The sequence below is a fragment of the Scleropages formosus genome, chromosome 5, assembly GCF_900964775.1.
Source record: "Scleropages formosus chromosome 5, fSclFor1.1, whole genome shotgun sequence".
In the NCBI taxonomy this organism is placed as follows: domain Eukaryota; kingdom Metazoa; phylum Chordata; class Actinopteri; order Osteoglossiformes; family Osteoglossidae; genus Scleropages; species Scleropages formosus.
In genome coordinates this window covers 26,685,662-26,710,213 of record NC_041810.1, presented here as the reverse complement: position 1 = coordinate 26,710,213, position 24,552 = coordinate 26,685,662, and the positions used below count along the sequence as shown (strand labels likewise).

The window sequence follows — 24,552 nt, the reverse complement described above, 5'->3', positions numbered from 1 at the left end:
AGGCTCTCCCTGAGGGTCATCGTCTTCCCACCTGCTGCCGGAATGGAGAAGAGGTGCTGAGTTATTCCTTCCTCTGGAGACCAGTGTGAGTCAAACTGGAAGTGTGTAGATACAGTTTGGATGAAGGTGAGCGTTAGGGTTATGGGTGGGGTTTGCTTTAAGGTTAGGATAAGATGGTCTTAGGGTTTGTTTTTTAGGGGATAGGAGTTAGCTTTAAGGTTAGAGTATTATGAGTTAGGGTTACATCAACTTAGTGTTAAGGTTTTAGGGTTAGAATTTCTGCTTTATTTACACTAAACTCATTTAGGCCTCAACTGGGTTAGAGTTAGAATTTTTACTTTTTCAGCTGATGTTTTTCTCCAAAGTGACTTACGAGGTTAAACTGCTCTCAAAGATTAACCCATTTATAGACACACACACACACTTTCTGAACCGCTTGTCCCATACGGGGTCGCGGGGAGCCGGAGCCTAACCCGGCAACACAGGGCATAAGGCAGGAGGGGGAGGGGACACACCCAGGACGGGACGCCACTCCGTCGCAAGGCATCCCAAGCGGGACTTGAACCCCAGACCTACCGGAGAGCAGGACCCGCTTTAAACCACTGCGCCACCATGCCTCCCCCATTTATACAGCAGGGTAATTAATTTATGGAAGTGCATCTGTTGTTGTCACCCATGACAAGCATGACATGTACAGGATCAAGGTCAAGGAAGCCTAATATGACCTTTATACATCCTTCTTAGAATAAGTAAGAACATATAACAGAATACAGAGGCAGATATATTAAATGTAGATATTAAACGTCACATCTGTCATTCATCACCCCTCATAACTGACAGTCGCTGATCTTCTTTTAACAGAATCATCCACAGAAACAAGAACTCCAGAAGAATGCTCCAGCTGTTTAGTGCCTCATATGTAAGTGGCTCTTTTTAACCCCATTTCATTAACAAAACGTGTTCAGAATCCAATGAGCAAACACAACGGCTTTGAACGATCGACCCGAGCGTTTCGCACGGACCGGAGCAAATGCCGTCGCGTCGGAGTCCGATGATGAAGGAAAGCATGTGAAATGAGTCAGCAGGACATCGACGGTGGATATTTATATGGAAGGAACGGTGTGGCGTGGGAAGGATGTCACACTGTGTTTCGTGACATTGCTCGCCCTTGTTAGCCCATTGGTTTGAACAGTAATCCACTGCCTTACAGAGAGTCACAGGGCTTTCGGCACATTGAGAATACAATAAATACCTCCTTCCTCTGAGCTGTCCATCATTCACAGGTCTCCTCCGTCCCTCCGTCTCGGCTCAGCTGCTGTCCTCCTGCGGCAGGTGAGCGCCTCTCCTCTCTCTTTCGGACATCTCTCTGCGGCTGGGTGCAGCTTCACTGGTCCAGCAGTCCCGTCGGGAATTTCTTTTAAAATACCGTTACATTTCTTCGCGCATTGTACTGGGCAAAAAACGCTGATTATTCAAATCCCTCCTTTTAAAACTCTAGGACTGGACTTGAATGAAATTTTTAACACTCCTTAAAATTCTTATGTTACTACTGTAATGCTACATTGATGAGTTTTAATATAACCTTTATATAGCTAAATATAGTTTATATAGTTGCGTGAATATATATAGTTATATATTTAGTTTTATAAAAATAATTATAGCTATGTTATATATGGTTGTATAGTTATATGCAGTTTACATACCTATATATAGTTTATATACTAGTGTGTATATATACATTATATAGTTATATATGTTTATATAGTTATATGCAGTTTATATACCTATAGTTTATATACACATGTATACATATATTATAGTAGTGTGTATGTATATATATATATATATATATAGTTATACATATGTAGTTTTATATATAGTTATATATGTTTATATAGTTATATCGTAGTGCAGTCCTTATTTATGGTAAATCTGAGTAACTTTTGCTCCAGTCCTAAAGATCCAAGAAGAATTTTCATCCATATTCACTTTTAAGCTTTGATTTGTAAGTCATTTTTATTCTTTTTCTATAATTTGTGCTAACGGTACTCAACTAACCTCACGTTTTATTGGTGTTATTTCATTAAAGTCATTGTTACATCACCTTCTGCCTTTAGAAAAGTAGGCTGAAATATAGCAGCTACGTTACAAATTCAGATAATGAACATTATAAATATCAATATGCATTTGTAATTGAAATTCCATGTCGGTGCAGTTTAAAATGGGAGTTTTCACGTCACTCGCCAGTTATTTCAGTTTTTATTTTGCAGTGTAATGGGAATTTAAGTGTTTTCTTCCACGGCTATACTGAGTTTAATGATAAAAGATGAGCTTTAGGAGCATCTGGGCCAAAAGCGAAAACAGGTAGTGCTGCCAAAAAGTTTGCACTTGATATACAGCCTGCTGATGTGCTATGTGGTAATGGAGAGGGCAGCATGCGCTCAATCTGAAAATGATCTTTAAATGTTTCTCTTCCTGTCATCACAACATTTGCATGTCGATAATTATTACTTAGGTGGCAATATTAACCGTACATGTTCATAATCTACTTATAACCGAAAAAAGGTTTTTTGCTGAAATAGCTTTCGCATTTTTTTCTTGTACAAATAATAGAGAATCTGCCCAAAACTGGCGCAGATTCTGTTTTGTAAAAGGAAAAATCTGACGTCACAATATATTTAACTGCTGTCACACTTCTGAGTCAGCAGCTAAATTTTTATGCCGATATATTAAAATACACCGTTACGCAGCTGGAAGACTTTTGCTTATTATAACTATGGGATAAATATACCATATGAACGCAGCTGGACATCATGATTGCAATCACGAATCACTCATTACGTGTCCTTTTGGATATTTTTGTAAAGATATTATTGTAGCCTAGAATCACACGTAAAGTGGACACCTACAGTTGTCTTATAGCCATCATCATGCAACTATAATGAAAAAACATACAATTTCATAGAGAGAACAAGTAAAAATTATAGGCACAACACTGCTTAAATAGTATTTTATATTTTATTATACAAAAATATTATAAAAATAGCTGCTACAGTATGAGCTGCTTGGTAAAAAATAAATGTAAATAATTTAAAGTGAAACACACACACACACATTTTCGGAACCGCTTGTCCCATACGGGGTCGTGGGGAACTGGAGCCTAACCCGGCAACTCAGGGCATAAGGCTGGAGGGGGAGGGGACACACCCAGGACGGGACGCCAGTCCGTTGCAAGGTACCCCAAGTGGGACTCGAACCCCAGACCCACTCGAGAGCAGGACCCAGTCCAACCCGGTCCAACCCACTGCACCACCGCGCCCCCGCGCCCCCCAATGGGTCTTAAATAATCCTGAATTTTCCATTGGACAGCAGGCTAGTTGTTCACGTTTTGGTGTCCCCTTGATGTGTCTTGCTCATCAAGATCATCATGTATCTCGATTGCCCTTTATGAAACATATTTATAGAGGTGAGACATGTCCTTTAATCCTTCCGCATCCTTCATTTGGAGGGCGAGCGAAAGTGAACAGTGAGAAAGGTGTGGTCCACATGTACGGACCGATAGATATCCTGTGAGTTTATATTTGATTTGGCCTTGGAGACCCGGCTTCAAAGACGGCACGGCCGTTTATTTCTGGAACGAACGGTAATGTCTTAGCCCTCCAAATGATGGCCTTCTTAAGGGAGCGCCTGGAAGCGGGCAAACAGTGTCAGGTTCTGACGGCCTTTCGAGAGCGGTCCTGTTGTAACAGAGGGACCGGGGGGGGGGGTATGGGGGGGAGTGCCCCTCCCCCAAATTTAGAAACAATTTGCTGCCCTCAAGACATTCCCCAGCCAAGAGGAAATGTTACACAAACACAAATACACTGAGTCTGTGCCGGAGCTCCTTTTTTTACTTTAATGACGCCACCGTTAGTTACTGTCAGTTATAGTAATTTACACCACGCTCTGTCGTTATGAGAAGGCTGTTTCTCTGCTCGAATGCTTCAGTTTCATTGTATCTCAATAGGGCGTACAGACGTGTGCTGAAAAAAGTACTAACAATGAAATGTAATTCTTCACGGAGTGAAAATCCACACTTTTTCATCCAAAAGATGAAACGTGAAGTAAGCATGAAAAGATGAACACATTTTAAGATTTATTAAATCATTAAAAGATATTTTTTTGTCTGGGAGCCAATATTTTTTCCGCGAAAAATTGTTGGGGGGGGGGGGGGGGGAGTTTTATGGAACAAATTATCCCTCAGAGTGAGTGTACTTTATTTATATTGAAGCTTTTGGGTAAAATATTGACCATTCCAATTTTATATTCCACAGGGTGTGATCCATTTTTACTGCAAAAATGTCAGAGTAAGTTTTTTTTTTTCTTCTTTGTTTCTGAAGCCAGTTTATGTGCAGTATATATTTAAATACATATGTAACAGTATATAAACACTTTGTATATTTATATCTGGACCATTATATACATACTGTACTTCCTGTTAAGCATCATTGTGAGGCAAAGGTTATTAATAATTTTTTTGTCCTGATGTTGTAGCAAAAAAATGTCATCAAGCCGCAAACACACTCTGAAGGTAAAAAGCTTTTCCGATTTTTCCAATAAGAAATGTCAGATTTTTAAAAACTGAACTGGGAAAAGACACTTGAAGCCTTTTCTTCCCGGGTGTCCACCAGAACGTGATGCTGCAGCTTGCGAGAGAGCTGTTGGATCGGGAAGCGACTGACAGAGTGGAGGAGAAAAAGCAATACATGGAAGAGCGCTGTCCTCCGCTTGTCCTTCCAAACTCTCTAGAGGAGCTCCAGGTTTGACACCTACCTTCAGTCCATAATGAGTTGAGCTGCAGAAGGTCTGCTGCTCACTGGGCTTTCATCCAAAAGTTGCTCATCATTATGTAGTTCCTGGTTTCTCAGCCACTATATAACCATGGTTAACAGAGTACAGATTAATAATCTGATGATCTGCATGGGAGCAGTCACACAGTTCTGGTCTTGTGTTCACCGATTCTTGTTTCTTCAAGAACCTGTGCAGGGAGCTTCATGAAAAAATCGAGATGGTCAATGAGGATAAATATGACTTGGAGCGGAAAATAGAAATGTTCTGCAATGAGGTAACACTGTGGTACCACTACTGATTTAAGCATCTGTTTAGGGTGATAGTCGTCTGGCTTGGATCGCTTCCGTCCCTCCCAAATGCCCCTATCGCCTCTCACCAGGTCAAGGAACTCAACTTTAAGGTGATCGACCTGCAAGGCAAGTTCAAGAAGCCACCGCTGAAGAAGGTGCGCATGTCCGCTGACGCCATGCTCCAGGCTCTGCTGGGCTCCAAGCACAAGGTGTCCATGGATCTGAGAGCCAACCTGAAACAAGTGAAGAAGGAGACCAAGGAGGAGGTGGGTGGTCTTCTGGAGAACCACAGTACTGAAGCTCACTGCAGTGCATCAAAACGTAACTTGACAAACAGGTTCAAAGAACAGCGGGGGGCGTAGTGCTTAGAGCCGCCACCTTGCACTGGAAAGACGCGGGTTTCAATCCCATCTCCTGCTGTTGTACCTTTGATGACGATATTTACCTTGAAATGATACGGTAAAAATTACTCAGTGTAGCTTAACATTATAAGATTGCAAGAAACATGTTGGATGAATGAATGAAAAAATAAAGCCTTTCAGTGTCTCTCCCATGTATTAAAATTCCACCTGTTTCCATCATAGGATAAAGATGTTGGTGACTGGCGCAAGAACATCGAGGACAAGGCCGGCATGGGCGGCAGGAAGAAGATTTTTGAGTCCGAGGCTTGAATGGGTCACTGAAGCCCGTCTTGCTCAAGATGCTCCTCAATACTCCTTCACTCTTGGCTTTAATAGACTTCATTGTCTTTGTCGGTCAACCTTTCAGAACATTGAGGTCATCAGTATGGCAAATTGCTGTGAAAAACCAAACCATGAGGGCAGGAACAACGAACGTTGACCGTAAAATCGTATCTCCTGCAGTCACCATTCTTAACGAATCTCCTTCTGTGGAAAAACCACTTTTTAAATAAACGATCCGAAGTAAAGTTTCACATTTGAAAATCTTTGAACCTTTGCCGAAACAATGACATTTATCTACGTGGACATGGCCAAATCCTGGGGTGCAGCCCATAAATTTCATTCAGTCTACATAACAATTAAAATAAGCACAAAAAATATTTAATAATTAGTAGCTGGCCGTACAGTGAAATTAATACTGAGGCCAAACAGTTGATATTCATGGTATTTATTAATTTTTCATCTATGATTGTTAGAAGTTGTAGGTATGAATTATTTCCCAGGTACTCAATAATTCTGATATCAAATTTCCAAATTACTAGTATTTCAGAGCTGGTAAAAGTGTAAAGTGAGCACACGCTGTACCTGGTAAGGTTTAGTTAATATTACCATCTGAAGCCTGAGATCTGGACAACATATTCATACGGAGGATGCAGAATGAGCTGTTTTTCAGTTTCTTTGAGATGCAATGATGTCGATGAAAAAACAACATACCACAGTCTGCTCACTTGATACCATTTGTAAAATCTCAGTAAAATCTCCTTCAGGATTATTATTATGAACTAATGAAATAATAATAATAATCAGGGCCTGCAGTAAGACACTAACAGGGATGGAAAACCATGCGATTCCCACTCAGACTAAACAGAGGCAACTTACTGCAGTTTTTAAATGTCTTACTATATAAAGTACTGCATTATTATACATGAGGTGCATGCGAAGGAACTTTCTAGATGTGGTTCTTCTCTGCGGCTGCATTTCAACACTGCGGTGGAAGTGGATCCTCGTTGTTCCCACTTTTACCCATCTGGATTCCGCAACGGTAATTCACATTCAAACTGGTTCTTGTAAATTTGTACTTTGGTGCATGTAAGGCAGTAAAAAGCAAATTTGTGGTGATTCCCACAGTAAATTGTTCAGTTCCTTTCTGATTTTCCTTTTAAAATCAAATGTACATTTCTTTGCTGAAGTGAAGCCTGATGCCGTTATTTTTCTTTTCAAACAGAAATTCCTCCTTCAGTGTTTGGACATGATCAATGTGATGTGAGTAAATGTTTTTAACTCCATTACCCAAACAGGCTTAAATAAATTTAAATACATTTTAAAGAGATTGAAACGCATTTTCTTGACGTGTGGCTGTTAGGTCAAACTGCTGTAACTTGTTGCTGAATCGTATTTTTGCTGCAATTCGCTATTTTCAGTGTTTGTATCTTCCGGCTGGATGTAATTGTAACTCAGAAGTACTTTCTGGACCTTTTTCCCTCTGTAACCTCTGTTCATTGGCGATAGAAATTTTCATGTAAAGTTACTGCAGCTCACATAGAACCAAACATTAAAATTTTTGCAGAACATTTAAAAAAAAAAAAAAAAAAAAAAAGCCTGAAAACGTGTTAAAATGTTGATCTTTGGTTATATCCCCCCGCTAGTTTAAATGATTATGTTTCTTGTCACAATAATGTCAGAAAAGTCTCCCCTCAGTCACATGAGTTATGAGGAGTTATTCGAGGGCTATTTGCGTTTCCGACGTGCCCGAACTCTCGTTCTCAACGTAGCCAAAATCACGTCTCACAAGCTCCGCTTTCGGCCAAATGCACAACCTATAAATCAAACTGGACCCGGATGGTAACTGTGCTGAGAACTGGGCGCTGGCCAGTATACCAGTAAACACCTGATATACAGAGTGACGACGGGGCGAGCCGGTAACTTTACCCTGTTCATTTTGAGCATGATCCACGAGAACTTCCTCGGCCCCTGGAACAACATTTGAACCATCATCTTTTTCTAACACCGAGCACTTATTTTCTGCCGGTCCGGTAGCTGCTGAATGAAAAGCTAATATATTTATAAAACCCAGGACAAGGTGTGAAGGTGGTGCTTCTTTCCAAAGTGACTGGCAGTTATTTAACCCTTTATATAGCCGGGTAATTTTACTGGAGTGATTTAGGGTAAGTACTACAGCTGGAGGTGGGATTTGAATCTGTAACCTTTAGGTGCACAGGTAGTAATGCTAACCACTGTGCCAGTAGACGGTTAACCCCACACATGGGCGCTGTATACATGTCATTGTTCACTGAGGCTTCTGGGCAATCACTTCTGATCTGATGTGAGCAGCGAGGGCCTGTTTACTGATTCCGTTCTTTCTCCTTGGTGGCCTTAGGGTGGCTCTTCTGACCCCCTTGGAATGTGCTCAAGTCACCCCGTGGTGTTTCGGACTCCACACCCGGCAGAAATCGAGCCGGACGGCCCGGGTGGCCTCCACCCTTTAAAGGGGCCCTGGGGTTCAGGTGTCTCCGCTCGCTCGCATCGGCAGCTCATGTCCACGCGGCAAAAATTACCTTAGACGTGGGTTCTATCCCCACTCAGTCTGTGTGGAGCGTGCATGTTCTCCCGTGTCTGCATGGGTTTCCTCCGGGTGCTCTGGTTTCCTCCCACAGTCCAGAGACATAGTGTTTAGATTCCCCCATAGTGTGTGAGTGACAGAGAGAGTGTGTTCCGCTGATGTATGGATGAGTGACCCATTGTAAGTAGTGTATCTAGCAGTGTAAGTCACCTTGGTGAATAAGGTGTGTGGGCTTGTAACACTACATAGAGTTCATTGGAAGTCGCTTTGGAGAAAAGCGTCTACTAAATGAATAAATGTAAATGAACCTTTTGAACCAATTTCTGCTCCGGGGGGGGGCGCTATTACACCAGATTATGACTGGTGCCTGTGCTCTTTACATGCAATGAAGGAAAAAAAGAAAAAAATTACTTGTCATTTTTTTTCTTTCTGGTTACTCTGTAAATGCATTTTTTTTTTCCAAATTATGGCACATATGATGCATTTTTAAAAGAATTCGGTGAAACTGCCACATCACCAGTGCAAGGCTCCATAGAATGTAATATGGGATAAATTCTTTCACTTTTAACTGTGGATGTGTCTGAAATACTAAGTTTAAAAGTAATAGTTAAACAAGTGGAACAGCAGGGGACGTAGTGGCTAGAGCGGTCAACTTGGAATTAAAGGTCCTGGCTTTGAGTTGCTCCTCCGTGAACCGCCACCTTACCGTGGTGGAGGGGTTTGAGTGCCTGAATGAGTCCAGGAGCTATGTTGTCTGGGGCTATATGCCCCTGGTAGGGTCTCCCATGGCAGACAGGTCCTGGATGACAGACGAGACAAAGCGCGGTTCAAAAACCCCTTATGACGGAAAAATCAAGGCTTTCGTTTACCCCGCCCGGTATGGGGTCACCGGGGCCCCACCCTGGAGCCAGGCCTGGGGGGGGGGCTCGCATGCGAGCGCCTGGTGGCCAGGTCTATGCCCACGGGGCCTGGCCGGGCTCAGCCCGAAGCCATGACGTGGAGCCGCTCTTCGGTGGGCTCACCACCTGCCGGAGAAACCGTAAGGGGCCGGTGCATTGTGATTTGGGCGGTGGTCGGGGCCGAGTGCCCGGCCGACCCAAACCTCGGGCGCCAACTCTGGTTTTTGGGACTTGGAATGTCACCTCACTGGCGGGGAAGGAGCCTGAGCTGGTGCGGGAAGTTGAGAGATACCGTCTAGATATAGTCGGGCTCACTTCCACTCACAGCTTGGGTTCTGGAACCACTCTACTCGATCGAGGGTGGACTCTCCACTATTCTGGCGTTGCCCAAGGTGAGAGGCGGCGGGCTGGTGTGGGCTTATTAATAGCCCCCCAGTTCAGCCGCCATGTGTTGGAGTCTACCCCGGTGAATGAGAGGGTCATCTCCCTACGCCTTCGGGTCAGGGAACGGTCTCTCACTGTCGTTTGTGCTTATGCGCCTAGCGGCAGTGTAGAGTACCCGGCCTTTTTAGAGTCCCTGGGGGGCGTGCTGGAAAGCGCTCCCACTGGGGACTCTGTCGTTCTACTGGGGGACTTTAATGGCCACGTGGGCAGCGACAGTGACACCTGGAGGGGCGTGATTGGGAGGAACGGCCTCCCTGATCTGAACCCGAGCGGTGAGTTGTTATTGGATTTCTGTGCTAGTCACGGTTTGTCCATAACGAACACCATGTTCATGCATAAGGGTGTCCATCAGTGCACTTGGCACCAGGACACCCTAGGTCGGAGGTCGATGATCGACTTTGTAGTCGTTTCTTCTGACCTTCGGCCATATGTCTTGGACACTCGGGTGAAGAGAGGGGCTGAGCTGTCAACTGATCACCACCTGGTGGTGAGTTGGATTCGATGGCGGGGGAAAAAGCTGGACAGACCTGGCAGGCCCAAACGCATAGTGAGGGTCTGTTGGGAACGTTTGGCGGAGGCCCCTGTCAGAGAGGTCTTCAACTCCCACCTCCGACAGAGCTTCAACCAGGTCCCGAGGGAGGTGGGGGACATTGAGTCTGAATGGACTATGTTCCGCGCCTCCATTGTCGGGGCGGCGGTTCGGAGCTGCGGCCATAAGGTCTCCGGCGCCTGTCGCGGCGGCAATCCCCGAACACGGTGGTGGACACCGGAAGTAAGGGATGCCGTCAAGCTGAAGAAGGAGTTCTATCGGGCCTGGCTGGCTCATGGGACTCCTGAAGCAGCTGACAGGTACCGACGGGCCAAACGGAGCGCGGCTCTGGCAGTCACCGCGGCAAAAACTCGGGCTTGGGAGGAGTTCGGCGAGGCCATGGAGGAAGACTTTCGGTCGGCCTCAAAGAGATTCTGGCAAACCGTCCGGCGACTCAGAGGGGGGAAGCGGTGTTCCACGAACACTGTTTACAGTGGAAGTGGTGCGCTGCTGACCTCAGCTGAGGATGTTCTCGGGCGGTGGAAGGAGTACTTTGAGGATCTCCTCAATCCCTCCGACACGCCTTCCGTAGAGGAAGCTGAGGCTGGGGACTCGGAGGGGGACTCGTCCATTACCCTGGCTGAAGTTGCTGAGGTAGTCAAAAAACTCCTCGGTGGCAAGGCTCCGGGGGTGGATGAGATCCACCCCGAGTTTCTCAAGTCTCTGGATGTTGTGGGGCTGTCTTGGCTGACACGCCTCTGCAGCATCGCGTGGAGTTCGGGAACGGTGCCTCTGGACTGGCAGACCGGGGTGGTGGTCCCTCTTTTTAAGAAGGGGGACCGGAGATTGTGTTCCAACTACAGGGGGATCACACTCCTTAGCCTCCCTGGGAAAGTCTATGCCAGGGTACTGGAAAGGAGAATCCGACCGATAGTCGAACCTCGGATTCAGGAGGAGCAATGCGGTTTTCGCCCTGGCCGTGGAACACTGGACCAGCTCTATACCCTCACTAGGGTGCTGGAGGGTTCGTGGGAGTTTGCCCAACCAGTCCATATGTGTTTTGTGGACCTGGAGAAGGCATTCGACCGTGTCCCTCGTGGCATCCTGTGGGGGGTACTTCGGGATTATGGGGTTCGGGGCTCGTTGCTACGGGCTGTTCGTTCCCTGTATGACCGGAGCAGGAGCTTGGTTCGCATTGCCGGCAGTAAGTCAGACCTGTTCCCGGTGCATGTTGGACTCTGCCAGGGCTGCCCTTTGTCACCGATTCTGTTCATTATCTTTATGGACAGAATTTCTAGGCGCAGTCAGGGAACGGAGGGTGTCTGTTTTGGTGGCCGCGAGATCTCGTCTCTGCTTTTTGCGGACGATGTGGTCCTGTTGGCTTCATCAAGTCAAGACTTGCAGCGTGCACTGGGGAGGTTTGCAGCCGAGTGCGAAGCGGCGGGGATGAGAATCAGCACCTCCAAATCCGAGGCCATGGTTCTCAGTCGGAAAAAGGTGGATTGCCCCCTCCGGGTTAGGGGGGAGTTGCTCCCTCAAGTGGAGGAGTTTAAGTATCTCGGGGTCTTGCTCACGAGTGAGGGGAAAAATGGAGCGGCAGGTCGACAGACGGAACGGTGTGGCGTCCGCAGTAATGCGGTCATTGTACCGGTCTGTTGTGGTGAAGAGGGAGCTGAGTCGTAAGGCGAAGCTCTCAATTTACCGGTCGATCTACGTTCCTACCCTCACCTATGGTCATGAACTCTGGATCATGACCGAAAGAATGAGATCGCGGATACAAGCGGCAGAAATGAGTTTCCTCCGCAGAGTGGCTGGGCGCACCCTTAGGGATAGGGTGAGGAGCTCAGTCACCCGGGAGGAGCTCGGAGTAGAGCCGCTGCTCCTCCGCATCGAGAGGAGCCAGTTGAGGTGGCTCGGGCATCTGTTCCGGATGCCTCCTGGACGCCTCCCTGGAGAGGTGTTCCGGGCTTGTCCCACTGGGAGGAGGCCTCGGGGCAGACCCAGGACACGTTGGAGAGACTATGTCTCCCGGCTGGCCTGGGAACGCCTTGGGGTTCCCCCAGAGGAACTGGAGGAGGTGTGCGGGGAGAGGGAAGTCTGGAGGACTCTGCTCGGACTGCTGCCCCCGCGACCCGGCCCCGGATAAAGCGGAGGAAGATGGATGGATGGATGGATGGATGGCTTTGAGTTGCTGCTCAAATACCCTTGATCATGGTACTTATCCTCCATGACTACAGTAAAAATTACCCAGCTGTATCAATGGGAAAGCCATTGTTAGTAACTTGACACTGTCAATTACTTTGGTGAAAAAGATCAAATAAATAACTAAAAAAAATTTACCATAGTACAATCAGGTAGAGCGGCTCTGTTGCATTACCACAAGTCGCCACAAGAGGCCGCAATTACCCTGAACGCTATAACACTTTGTCCTGGTCCACAGAGCACAGATAGACATCTGGGGGCTGTCTCATCTTCACGAATTTTTTCTCGAGACTGAAAAGTCCTTCTTGTGCATCGCAGGACCATCAGGAACAGGGATTTTAATTCAGGTATGATTCCTTTTTCCTCTGCTTGGCTTTTTCTTCTGTCATCACATTGGCTGTAAAAGGCCTTTATGATGGTCATATTGTCTAGTCTAGGATCATTGGGATAAAATGAATGAATTAATTTTAATTACATATAATTTCACGATGCACATAATTTCTGATGCGTAAATCTATGCACTGTACCTGATTTTTACAGAAATATTTTTAGTGAATGATCTGCCTCAAATAGATGTAGAGGCTTGAAAAAAACTCACAGTTGTGTAATAACAGCAAAAAAGAGGCAAATATTCATGTTTTCAGATGTGAACAGTATGTACAATTTGCATACAATCTACTGAACTTGCAAAAATAATTGTACCTTGTTGTTGGTGATGCAAATATAGTAAATATATATATGAATGTAGTGTCTGGTAATATTCCTCAGTTCTCTTGTGCGTGATGTAGTAGAAAGTGACACAAACCTGTGGTATCAGAAGCTTCTCTCACCATCATCTCTGTGCTTATCTCTTATGTTTTGTGGTTATAGAATTATTGATTTAATTTTATTTCATAGCTCATATAAAGGTATTTAAAAGAGATGAGCCAAAAATGGAAATTAATATCATGTATAGCACTTAAGTAGTAACACACCCATCATAATAGTAAAAGAAACAACCAAATGGTAACAAATGACAAAAGAAAAATTTTTTGCAGGTTCTCTGTAATTATTTTCTTTACTAATTTTTTAGAAAATGTTGCCATTTTTCACTGATGTTTAGATGGGGGGGGGGGGGGGGGGGGGGGGGGGGGGGGGGACTTGAGCAGAAACTATGGAAAGAAACGCTTGGCTGGTGAAACCCTGTAGCACATGAATCATAAATAAATCCCCTTAAGCCCACATGGGTCACAATCCCCTCCTTTTCATATATCGTATGTCCTCGCCTGAGCTCCATATGCTCGTGTGTGCGTGTGCGTGTGTGTGTGTGTGTGTGTGTGTGTGTGTGTGTGTGTGTTTGTGTGAAAGCACAAAACAGCCCTGGTGTAAAAAAGATAAAGATAAAGCACCAACCAGTTTGCATGACTTGGGAAACACTAAGTGGCTGAAAAATGTCTTTGTGCGGAACATGGCAGCGGGAAGATGGACTAGCGCCTGCTGATGAGTGCCTGCTGCTCCCTGGACGCTGCCCTTGGGTTTGGAATCGGATCCCAAATCCAGCAGAAAACGAGTGTGTAGGTTCTGCACTCGAAATGGCCAAAACGCCCGGATGATTTATGCCCGTTTTCGCAACAAACCAGCAAACCGCAATTCTGAAGTGGGGCCATGAGATGTATTGAAGGGTTATATTTATCTTTCGTGGGTTATTTATATTTAAGAAGCAGGGAGGGAACCGATATGCGGCAACTGTAGTGGCTTCTGATTCACTTCCATAAAGAGAAGTGCTGTGTGGGATATGACACACCATCAGACATATATACCCACTCTTCGGGGTAGCTGCCTGTGGCTGACCAGTTTCTCCCACCAGGACGTCCACCAGGCCCGTCCTGCTCTTCTTCTTTATAGGTGAGAATTTTGCCTCTGCTCCTTAACCGCATCACCATGGCAGGGCCACTTCTGGGTTATGACCCCAATGTCTCACAGCATGTTGGGTCACCTCCTAGATGGTCCCGTCTGATGAACCAGACCCCTTCACTTACCTTTTTTGAAGAATCTCTGACTGGAACTAAGATGTCTGGTTTTGGGGTGAAGAATAGAGAGAAGGAAAGGCAAAGAAAAAGAGAACATTTAAATCTCCGGTACATCATGGTCTCAGGCAGTTGGGGGTGTAGTGATGAGAGCTGCTGTTTTTGGATCCAAAATTTATAGGTTCAAATCCCACCTCCAGTTGTAGTACCCTTGAGCAAGGTTATTTACCCCAATTGCTCCTGTAAAATTGCCCAGCCGTGTAAATGGGTAAATTATTGTAAGTCACTTTGGAGAAAAGTGTCAGCTGAATGTCAGTGGATTTTTAATGCATTTATTAGCACAATAATATTCGCAGTCTTTGGTTCCAGTTCAGAGTTTTAACACTGTATTAAATTTACCAAAGTAACACAGGCAGCTGTAATGAAAGGCTGGTGAAATTAGATGTAATTAAGTAAAAATAAAGTAAAAAAAAGAAGCAGAATATTCAGTGCACAGATAAAAATTATACATGGCATTATTTTAATAGTAGTTTACACGTGTGAAAAGTAAGAATTTTGATTATGTAAAATAAATGCTGTGTTTCATGTTGTTTGTGTTAACTAACAGCACTGGCCCTGTTTTTGCATGGATGAAATTGTAATATTAATAAATATATTGTATTAGCATAAAGTTGCCGCGAGGGGGAGACAGAAGCCGCTTTTTAATTCTCAATGAATTCAATGAAATATTGTGATTAAGTGTCTCTGCCTATGATGTTCCCAGTGTGCTAAACACTGTAATGGTTCACCAGCAAGGTGAATTTTTGTATAAAGCACAAAAGTGTAATTTTTTTTATGTGTCTTTTAATTATTTAGTGAAGGTCTCTTTTGGTTGCATGGCAGAGCTCTTGTAATTTCACCTAGATTTAACTGTACCTAAAATGTACAACAGATAAATTTTAATGTTAAATAATGCCATTGTGTGGGCTGCAGTAAAGGATTAGGATTTTTTTATGTTTGTAATTTTATCTATTCATAGAGCCACTGAGCTTTTGTTGCTGGTCTAAATGGGACATTAATATTTGTAAGAATAGAAATTTTCTCAAAATAAAAAGCAAGGGGGCTGAGATAAGGTAGCAAAAAAAGGCAGCAAATGGGGCATCTTATAATAACTGGATCATATTTCAGTAATATGCTGAACTCACACACTGTAGGGAATCCTAGTCACTGCGGGTCCCGATTTGGAAAGGCTTCTGGTGATCATTGCAAAGCTGATACCACAAATATTGCACTGATTTGTTTGGCAAAGCTTCAAATTTAATGCACAAGTATAACACATTTTCACTATATATTTACTATGAAATATAAAATACGCAGTGTACGTGATGGATCAAAGTCTGCAAATGGTCTGCCTTCAAATTCTGCTCAGAACTTTAAATATTTCACTTTCTCACGTGATATGTTCTGTTCCATATTTTTTTAGGCTGAGATGAAAAATTCAGATGAAATAGCATTCAGTTTTGACATTTCTGATCTTTTCATAGAGTGTGAGACAAAAAAGAAGCCAAGATGTCTGAGTGAGTACCAACACTTCTGTTTTAAAATATTAATGAAATAATATTAATAAATATTTTGTATTAGCACAAAGTGGCCGCTCCTGTTTACCGTGTTTCCAGTTATTGTCTAAAAAACGACCGACAGACACAACCTGTTGCAGCAAAACGATTGTCTCAATAATTCTTGATACATAAGTTGATTGTTATTTTTTGTCGTTTTTCATGCGTTGGGGCTGGGCAACATTTATTAAGCCAGTTAATAATGTGAATTTACAAACATCATTTTATCCCCAGGAAAAAGATGTCATCGAGTCGCAAGCATAATCTCAAGGTAATCGGGCCTCTTATTTTTAATTTTAGAAAATAATACTGCTGTCAGTTAATATTTTACCTTTCTGGGAGCGATCAAGGAAAGGTATTTCAACGAGAAAGTCTCGGAATGATTATTGAAAATGGCTGATGGGCATCTGTCCTTCCCTGCAGAGCTTGATGCTCTCAATTGCCAAGGGCCTGCTGGAGGCTGAGAAGACCGAGGCCGAAGCAGAGAGGAAGAGGTACATGGAGGAGAACTGCCCTGCTCTCTCGCTGCCCGGATCTGTGCAGGACCTTCAGGTGTGACGCTGACTGTCCAGGTCGTTCTTATTGCGCATATCCACCGAGACCCAGGAAAAAAGGGATTTTTACATATATTTCCAAGATTTCTTGGAAGTTGTCCAAGCCCCACCCCCAAACATGCAGTATCATTTGAAAGGATTGGATGTCCTTGATGTGACACATTAGGACTTAGCATTGGAGCTTGTAACAGTGTGCAAGATGCACTTAAGAAACCAATGTCCTCTGGAGTGGACATCGGTGATTCGGTCTCATATCGGCGATGATAAGCAAATTTGTTCTTGAAGTTTCCTTCGCAAAGTAAAGTTTTTTTTTTTTTTTTTTTTTAATCCTTCAGGAACTGTGCAAGAAACTCCATCAGCAGATTGATAAGGTGGATGAGGAGAGATACGACTTGCAGGCCAAGGCTGAGAAGGCTGACAAGGAGGTGGGGTGCCCACCGCGACTTGCTTTCTGTAGTGCCGTGAAATACATCTTAATGGATCATTGATGGTCTTCTGCCTCCGACCAGATCGAAGACCTGAAGATCAAGGTGATCGACCTGAAGGGCAAGTTCAAGAAGCCAGCTCTGAGGAAGGTGCGCATGTCCGCTGACGCCATGCTCCAGGCTCTGCTGGGCTCCAAGCACAAGGTGTCTATGGATCTGAGGGCCAACCTGAAACAAGTGAAGAAGGAGGTCAAGGAGGAGGTGGGTACCTGGAAAATACCATGGTCTTGGAATTGTTATGTCATGGAAGAAAGGTCTTCCATGACATAACAATCCCAAGACCACGCCATATATGTCTACATTCACATCTTGAATGACCCTTTAAATCTGTGTGTCCCATTCCTTCTCCAAATGTGTCCCTGCAGTCACTGGAAGCCGTTGGCGACTGGCGCAAGAATATTGAGGACAAGGCTGGCATGGACGGCAGGAAGAAGATGTTTGAGTCCGAGGCCTAAATAGTTTTACTGCTGCTGAGCTTCTGTTCATTTCTCTTAGGATCTCGGTTAGGCTGCAGGATGCTCTTCTTTTGGACTCCTTCTCTTTCTCAACCACATCCTGGCTCCTCGGCGCCAAGTTCTTTCCCTTTCTGCTCGGGTAGAGTAGTGGGAGGGCTGGAGGTGGAGATCAACCGCTGCTGTGGGTTTCCACCTGCTTTGCCCTGTATCGTCCTCGAACCTCGGATCCAACAAATGGACCTCATCAAAAAAAAAAAATTGTGCAACCCATTGTAGATGAGTGTGTTTGGCTGAGGTGCTTTATCTCCATACCGAATAAAGGATTTGATGACAACATCTGGTTGGCGAGACTTTGTGTTCTCTCTCACTTTGCACCAGCAGCACCACTGCTCCCAGTTTCCAGCTCTTCTGGTAAGTGTTCGACTCCCTTTTCCAACAGGAGCATCAAAATGGAAGCGTGAAAACTAGAACTTGGGAGCTCCACACGTTTGTAGTATCCAGTCCAAACTTTGTGACAAAGCAGTGATTCATTATTTGCCTTATTTAATTTATTCATGAGTTGTTAATTATTCTTATTCTATATGTATTCTAACCCTCACCCTTCTTTTCGTCTCAGATTAATAGACTTCAGGAAGCGGGGAGGCATCACGAATGCACACGCTCAGTGACCACAAGGGGACGCCGAAGAGTGTGTTTCTCAACCGCTCTGTGACCCCAGAAGTCCTTCTGTTACGGAGATGCGTCAAAGAGACCGTTGAAATTCACAGCCTTTCCATCAATGGATCCTGTGTGGCATGTCGCCATGGAAACGTGATGCAGTCGCCATCCGTGAGCCAAACACGCTCGCGGCGCCGACGTCCCACATGTTCATTCGTACTATTAATCAAGACAAACTTTTATGTTGCTCTTTGGGGTACATATTTATTGGTGGTCTTTGTTTTAGCCCAAGCTGTCTATTTAATAAATGCACCGAAAATTAAATAATAAGAAAATGAATAATCACACTACATAACTGAATGTCTAGAGCTACAGCAGATGGCAGTTTGACAGTTTTGCGTTGGGAAATGGGATTATTGCACAGCCAGTGAGACTTCCCACTTGTGAAATGAGACACTATTTCAAAAAAAATTCTACATTTAGAATTAAATGAGGTAGACTGCAGTAAAGAGTAAATGAAGTATCCTTGTGTTTCCAGCAACCGCAGTACACATGTATAAATAGGTAAAATGCATATAATTCTTGCGGAAGCTGCAAAAATTAAAAGCAAATACAATGCATGTGCTCTTCCAAGAAGGTGACTGATAAAATTAACTGTATTTGCTCGGAAAGTACAAATGATTTTGGTGATAAATAGCTATGACAGGTGGGTCCGAATTCATACGTATAAATAAATAAAAAAAAAAAAAGACAATAGGGAATAACACTGTTTGGCAGTTTATCCAGAAATAAATGTTGGTTGGAGTGTTTTGGAGACATCTGGAAAGATTATTCAATATCAACATGGTTTATTTATAAAAAAGCAGCTGTGCTGGTGCCGATATCTGAGTAACCTGGCAGAGGCTCCGCTGCAGCACCATTTCCATAAAGAGAAGGCAACCAGGGCCCATCAGAGGGTGCCGGCCTTATATACCTTGTCTTAATTTGTGGTGCTAACCAGACCGTCCCATCCCACCACCCCGTCCTGCTCTTCTTCTCATAGGTGAGACCCCGAGCTCTGGCCTTCTCGCACCCCGCCGGACCGGACCGGACCGGACGCTGCTTTGCCGGACCTCTGCTTCCCTTCGCTTTCTCTGCCTCTGAGGTTCACACTCATCAAGGGTGACGTCCTGCAAGCCGTGGCTATAAATCCGCCTTCGTTTTGAGACTCACATGCACTTTCTTGAAGATGTGGACTCATTTATCGAAAGAGCGCAGTTTAGAAATTTGTGCTATAAAATGCCCAGCAAATCGGTTCAAGAAGCTGCAATTTAAATGCAAGGATAAAAATATCATTAAATATTAATTCGTTTTTAAAGTAATTTCGTCATAGAATGTAATTAGTGTCGGTGCTGAAGATGCCACGATGTTTAAGCCGTTAACTTCCCTGCCAAGCGGTGTGTATTGCAGAGCTTCTAGTGCACTGGCAGTGTTTCATGCATGGACCGAATGTACACCCACACCGCACGCTTTCACGTAACATAGTTGATTTTCTGTACTTTATTCATCTGTTTCATGTTTAGGAAGGATGCAATGTAAAAAAAAAAAAAAATTCCTTTCTTGGGAAATAATGTTATTAATATTAGAGGGCTGCTAGTATTTTCCTGCACAGAAATTACTGTAATATGTGCAGACCACCCTGGTAAAGAGAAGAAGAACCGAGGAGCTGATTCATAAATCTATAAATCTATAAAAATAAGTTGAATTGATTGATTGACTGAACAGAGTATCATGGAGCCTCCATCAATAAATGAATCAGTAAAAAAATTCTGCATTCGTATTAATTTTTTTGCATATCTGTGCTGTCAGTTTCATAAATTAAAATTACTTGTAAGAAAAAAAAAATTAAATCGTATCGAAGCCCTGCTCAGCTGCACATCGTACTAACACATGTAAAATGCATTTAAAGACACGTTTTATTTCGCTCTATTTGGAGATGCAACATAACCCAAGTAACTTGTGGGAAGTGATATCAAATAAATGAGTAACTCTCCTCCAGACAGACCTATTTGTCATTTGTTTCAGTTTGTCATAATAATTTTATTTTGGTCGTAATAATTTAAATTTGATATAAAATCAGCAAAACTGTAGCCTAGTGCACAAAAGTGAACTGTTTCTGTAATTAGTTGTTAGTCAGTGATTTCTGTTTAGTTGTTCAGATATATTTATTTCCCTTTAGAATTTTTTTAGATGTGTGTTTTTAAAAATGTTTTGGCAGAAGACCTTTTGTCTGATGAATGTTGACTGTCCCAAAAGTGCACGTCTTATGTTTTGATACTATTTACGCACCATAATGCCGCAGTTTGCACTTAGTGGTTTTGCTGCGAAATGAACCACAGTTTGAGGTTCTGCAGGGAATGGAAAACACATTTGAATAACTGATCCCGTTTCAAACGAATGATCAATTTGCAAAAAGTCCTGGAGCGCTCATCGATATGCCTAAATACGAGGAGTGCTGCCGCCCTGGGAGTAATATCAGGTTGCAGTGTAACGCAGTACAACAGTTTTTTAATTGCAAGCCATAAATTTATTTGAGGTTTGTGGGAAGACTCCTGTCTGCCTCTGCCAGCGTCCATCTCCAAGAGGGTCTTCTAGAAGGCCGCACTGGTATCGCATGTCCTCCTTTTGGGATTTCATGATCTCGCAGACGCAAGCGAACCCCCGCGACCCATCTTGATGGCTGTGACACGGCATTCCTCCCGATTTCTGGAACATTTTTCTTTGTGTCGACCCACGTCTCTGCTTGAAAACGGGTTCCTTTACCCTTGAGGGCTGCCAAGGAGGGCAATCATTGCCGTTTACTTAAAAACATAGTAACAGTCCAGTTTAAAAGTGTCAAAGTCCATTTTAAGAAGCAAAAATGTCCCTGAATGCCTTGGAATCAAGGCTGTGACTCAACAGAATTAGCTTATCTATCTATCTATCTATCTATCTGTTTGTTTGTTTGGTCATTTATTTATTTATTTAAATGAACAAAGACAATAAGTGCCTCAATAACATCACATTTTTCTTTGATTCTACAGGTGGTGAGACAAACAAAAAGCCAAGATGTCTGAGTGAGTGTCCTTTACTTGGTGGTTTCTCATAATCCACATCATGTTCTTTATGCCATGTGATTGCTCTAATATTGGGGATAAATGGTGTCCTTTCACCCCACAGACATAAAAAGATGAGCTCCAGTCGGAAGCACAACCTGAAGGTAAAGCACACGGTGCAACACTTCCATTATTCCTTTAGCAGCAAAAGCAGTTTGTATACTGATGGTACTCGGTTTACGACACAAGCGAGTTACGATGAGCCGTAGTTACGATGGGCGTCCCGTCAACCTCATACTATTTTCGAGTCTCAACATTTGGGCGTAACGTCTAATGCCAAAACCACCATCTGCTGTACGAGACCATCGCCAAAACACCAGATTTCTTAACTCAGTCAGTATGTGTCAGTGATTGTGTTTTAGTCACAAAATGGCTTGTGATTCCTTCCAAGGTACTTCTTATTTAAAACACCTAGCAGACAAAAAAAAGTGAAAAATAATAGATTTAGAGCTGAAAGCAAAAATGATGCAGCATGAAAATCTAATGCCGTATTGTATTTATACTATTGCTTGAAAAAGTGTTACTTTAACATAAATGATGTGTGAAATTAATGAAAAACGTAACAAAGCTTTGTTATGTAAATATAGTACTATACTATCATATCTAAGTATAATATTACTATAAAAAAACATTATAAGCACGTTTTCAAGTTGCAATGACGCTGATTTTTAACAAGGTCGTCGGAATGGGACCCAGTCATAAGTCGAGGAGCAGCTGTAAAAGTTCTCAAATTATGCAATATAATTTACGGTTCAAAGAATCTTTATCCTGCTCGAGCGACATGCTTATGGGCTCCTTCGTCAGTCTCGGACTTCCTCCATAACCACAGTTCTTGTTCTGCAGAGCTTGATGCTCTCGGTTGCTAAGAAGCTCCTGGAGACTGAGAAAAGCCAGTATGAAGCAAACAAAGCAAAGCACTTGGCAGACAACTGCCCTCCTCTCTCGCTGCCTTCCTCCCTGCAAGAGCTTCAGGTGGGAAAACCTAGCTGTCATTGGATCTATCTATCTATCTATCTATCTATCTATGTAGATGAGTAAAAACAGCTCTGAGAAACAATTGTATAACCAAGTGTAATGATAATGTAATGTAAATGTTATGTTTTAGATGTTTCTTTTAACTTAATTGCTGGTCGCCCTTTTCAGGAAGTTTGCAAAAAGCTGCATCAGCAGATCGATAAGGTTGATGAGGAGAGATATGATTTGGAATCCAAAGTCAGCAAGGGTGTCAAGGAGGTAAAGTTGCTAAGTCTTACTTTGTAAGGTATATTTTGGAAGCTGTTTTTCTTGGTTCTTTGCTTCATTGTATTCTTTGATGCCTCCGACCAGATCGAAGACCTGAAGATCAAGGTGATTGACCTGAAGGGCAAGTTCAAGAAGCCGGCTCTGAGGAGAGTGCGCATGTCCGCTGATGCTATGCTCCAGGCTCTGTTGGGCTCCAAGCACAAGGTGTCTATGGATCTGAGGGCCAACCTGAAACAAGTGAAGAAGGAGGTCAAGGAGGAGGTGGGTACCTGGAAAAATACTTCAGATCCCACTCATAACTCATGGCAAATCATAACTCTCCCATAACTCATCCCATAACCCTTCACCTAACACAACCATTCAGTGTCATTTCATTACCCAACCAACCCAGTACAACTCAAGACCATCCCTTATCTACAGATAATTTCTGATAGGCCAAATCTAATTTCACCATTTCGTATTATGTGAGTACAGAACTGCATGACTGCAGTAAATCCAAACTTTTGCAAATTGACAACGCTATCGAGGTCCACCAGGAAAGCAGCAGTAGAGCATACCTTCTCCACGTGGACTTCCTGGTCCACCAAACCCTTTGAGTTATGATCTACTCTCCAGGAGAATGAAGCAGACGTTGTCAGATGATAATAATTCCATGCCCATCTGTGCTCTCACAGCCACTGGAAGCCGTCGGCGACTGGCGCAAGAACATCGAGGACAAGGCTGGCATGGATGGCAGGAAGAAGATGTTTGAGACTGAGGGTTAAGCGGACTGTCTTTGCTGGGCTTCCCTTTGGGTTCGAGCTGCTTGCTTTCAAACAGACTCTCTGAGTAAATGATATCTTGTTTGCATACTGGCATCTCTTGGAGCCCCTCAAGGTAGTCAGTATCTTTTAGATTTGCTTGTCTCGTCTCAGATTTGTAACAGCTGTACTGGTGAGAAACATGTAACAGTGCCAAGCTGACTTTACTAAATAAATTATTTAAAAGAAAGTCCCATTTTTATGTAACTTTTAATTTGAGCGTTGCTGATCCCTCGAGCTGCTTCGTCAACACTCGGGTATTTCTCTTTCTTTTACAAGAATTTGTTTTAAGAGAAGAACACAAAGTCCGTCTATCCAGGATATGCAATGAACACAAATATTTTTCTGTGGATTTGTAAGCACTGTTAAGTGCTGTTTGTTGAGGAGCACCGACCATCTTTACATCATGATGCAGTCCACCGCAGTGGGTCCAAGACCACGGCACTGGAGCGGGAGCCGTTGCCTTTCTGCACAAACAACATGGGTCTGGACTCAACAAGTGCGAATCCAGATGTGACTGGACAGCGTCCTGCCATCCGCTCTCACCCCACCGACTGCCCTTTCCGTGGAGACGACTGGCGTTGCAGTTCCACTCGATAGAGGGCAAGCTGTATAGCAATGGAAAAACATGGTACTGAATAATCAATCACCCTGAAGACCACTCATTTAGGGCTCGTTCCTTATGTCTAGGGTAGCTGGTAATGTAGTAGTTTGAGCTGCTGCCTTTGGACCCACAGGTTGTAGGTTTGAATCCTACCTTTTGTTGTTGTACCCTTGAGCAAGGTACTTACCTTAAATTGCTCCTGTAAAAATACCCATCTGTATAAATGAGTAAGTAATTGGAGACTCTCAAATATGATACCAGTTACATCAGAGATACCATAGGAAGTCAGTGGCCAGTACCAGAATTAAAATGCCAAATGGTCAGCTGCAGTACCTATAAAATATAAAACGGACTATATATTACTGCACAATTGCCTTAAGGACTAGTCCAAAATATAAAACATGCAAAATGCACTTTGGAAGGGCTTCCAGGACTCCATCATGAGGGGAAGGTTATTTCTAAAGGCCCTGGCCAGAAGATAGTATTTTGGGAGCTTGACAGTCCATTGGCTTGGAGGGAAACCCAACTTCCATAAAGAGAATGGCACCCTTCTGCTGCGCCATCGCCGTGCGCCATATATACCCCC

At 43.6% G+C, this 24,552-nt stretch overlaps 3 protein-coding genes across 4 annotated transcripts; all 3 read left to right on the top strand.

Moving 5' to 3' along the window:
- Positions 1 to 4,338: 4,338 nt before the first annotated feature.
- On the top strand, positions 4,339 to 5,942 carry LOC108942286 (troponin I, fast skeletal muscle-like). The gene is made up of 6 exons (XM_018765494.1): positions 4,339 to 4,346; positions 4,534 to 4,570; positions 4,671 to 4,799; positions 5,015 to 5,104; positions 5,210 to 5,386; positions 5,705 to 5,942. The coding sequence occupies exons 1-6, from the start codon at positions 4,339 to 4,341 to the stop codon at positions 5,789 to 5,791; spliced, it is 528 nt and encodes a 175-aa protein (XP_018621010.1). The 3' UTR covers positions 5,792 to 5,942.
- Positions 5,943 to 14,237: 8,295 nt separating this feature from the next.
- Positions 14,238 to 17,865, top strand: LOC108942284 (troponin I, fast skeletal muscle-like). The gene is made up of 7 exons (XM_018765493.2): positions 14,238 to 14,318; positions 15,964 to 15,996; positions 16,270 to 16,306; positions 16,459 to 16,587; positions 16,925 to 17,014; positions 17,099 to 17,275; positions 17,440 to 17,865. The coding sequence occupies exons 2-7, from the start codon at positions 15,989 to 15,991 to the stop codon at positions 17,527 to 17,529; spliced, it is 531 nt and encodes a 176-aa protein (XP_018621009.2). The 5' UTR covers positions 14,238 to 14,318; positions 15,964 to 15,988; the 3' UTR covers positions 17,530 to 17,865.
- A 1,299-nt stretch (positions 17,866 to 19,164) lies between these two features.
- Positions 19,165 to 23,558, top strand: LOC108942282 (troponin I, fast skeletal muscle-like). Of its 2 annotated transcripts, none has more exons than XM_018765487.2 (7): positions 19,165 to 19,228; positions 21,249 to 21,281; positions 21,385 to 21,424; positions 22,164 to 22,292; positions 22,464 to 22,553; positions 22,647 to 22,823; positions 23,237 to 23,558. In XM_018765487.2, the coding sequence occupies exons 2-7, from the start codon at positions 21,274 to 21,276 to the stop codon at positions 23,324 to 23,326; spliced, it is 534 nt and encodes a 177-aa protein (XP_018621003.2). In that variant the 5' UTR covers positions 19,165 to 19,228; positions 21,249 to 21,273; the 3' UTR covers positions 23,327 to 23,558. The 2 variants fall into 2 exon arrangements, with proteins under 2 accessions (XP_018621003.2, XP_018621004.2); XM_018765488.2 differs by lacking the exon at positions 19,165 to 19,228 and adding an exon at positions 19,324 to 19,347.
- Positions 23,559 to 24,552: the final 994 nt, after the last annotated feature.

What these genes read in the sequence shown, in the direction of transcription:
- LOC108942282 (XM_018765487.2), top strand. An exon ending in GTCGGAAGCACAACCTGAAG is followed by an intron (nt 21,425 to 22,163) that starts GTAAAGCACACG and finishes CTTGTTCTGCAG; the next exon opens with AGCTTGATGCTCTCGGTTGC. An exon ending in CCTCCCTGCAAGAGCTTCAG is followed by an intron (nt 22,293 to 22,463) that starts GTGGGAAAACCT and finishes CGCCCTTTTCAG; the next exon opens with GAAGTTTGCAAAAAGCTGCA.
- LOC108942286 (XM_018765494.1), top strand. An exon ending in GCCGCAAACACACTCTGAAG is followed by an intron (nt 4,571 to 4,670) that starts GTAAAAAGCTTT and finishes GGTGTCCACCAG; the next exon opens with AACGTGATGCTGCAGCTTGC. An exon ending in AGAAGGAGACCAAGGAGGAG is followed by an intron (nt 5,387 to 5,704) that starts GTGGGTGGTCTT and finishes TTTCCATCATAG; the next exon opens with GATAAAGATGTTGGTGACTG.
- LOC108942284 (XM_018765493.2), top strand. An exon ending in GATCTGTGCAGGACCTTCAG is followed by an intron (nt 16,588 to 16,924) that starts GTGTGACGCTGA and finishes TTAATCCTTCAG; the next exon opens with GAACTGTGCAAGAAACTCCA. An exon ending in CTGAGAAGGCTGACAAGGAG is followed by an intron (nt 17,015 to 17,098) that starts GTGGGGTGCCCA and finishes GCCTCCGACCAG; the next exon opens with ATCGAAGACCTGAAGATCAA.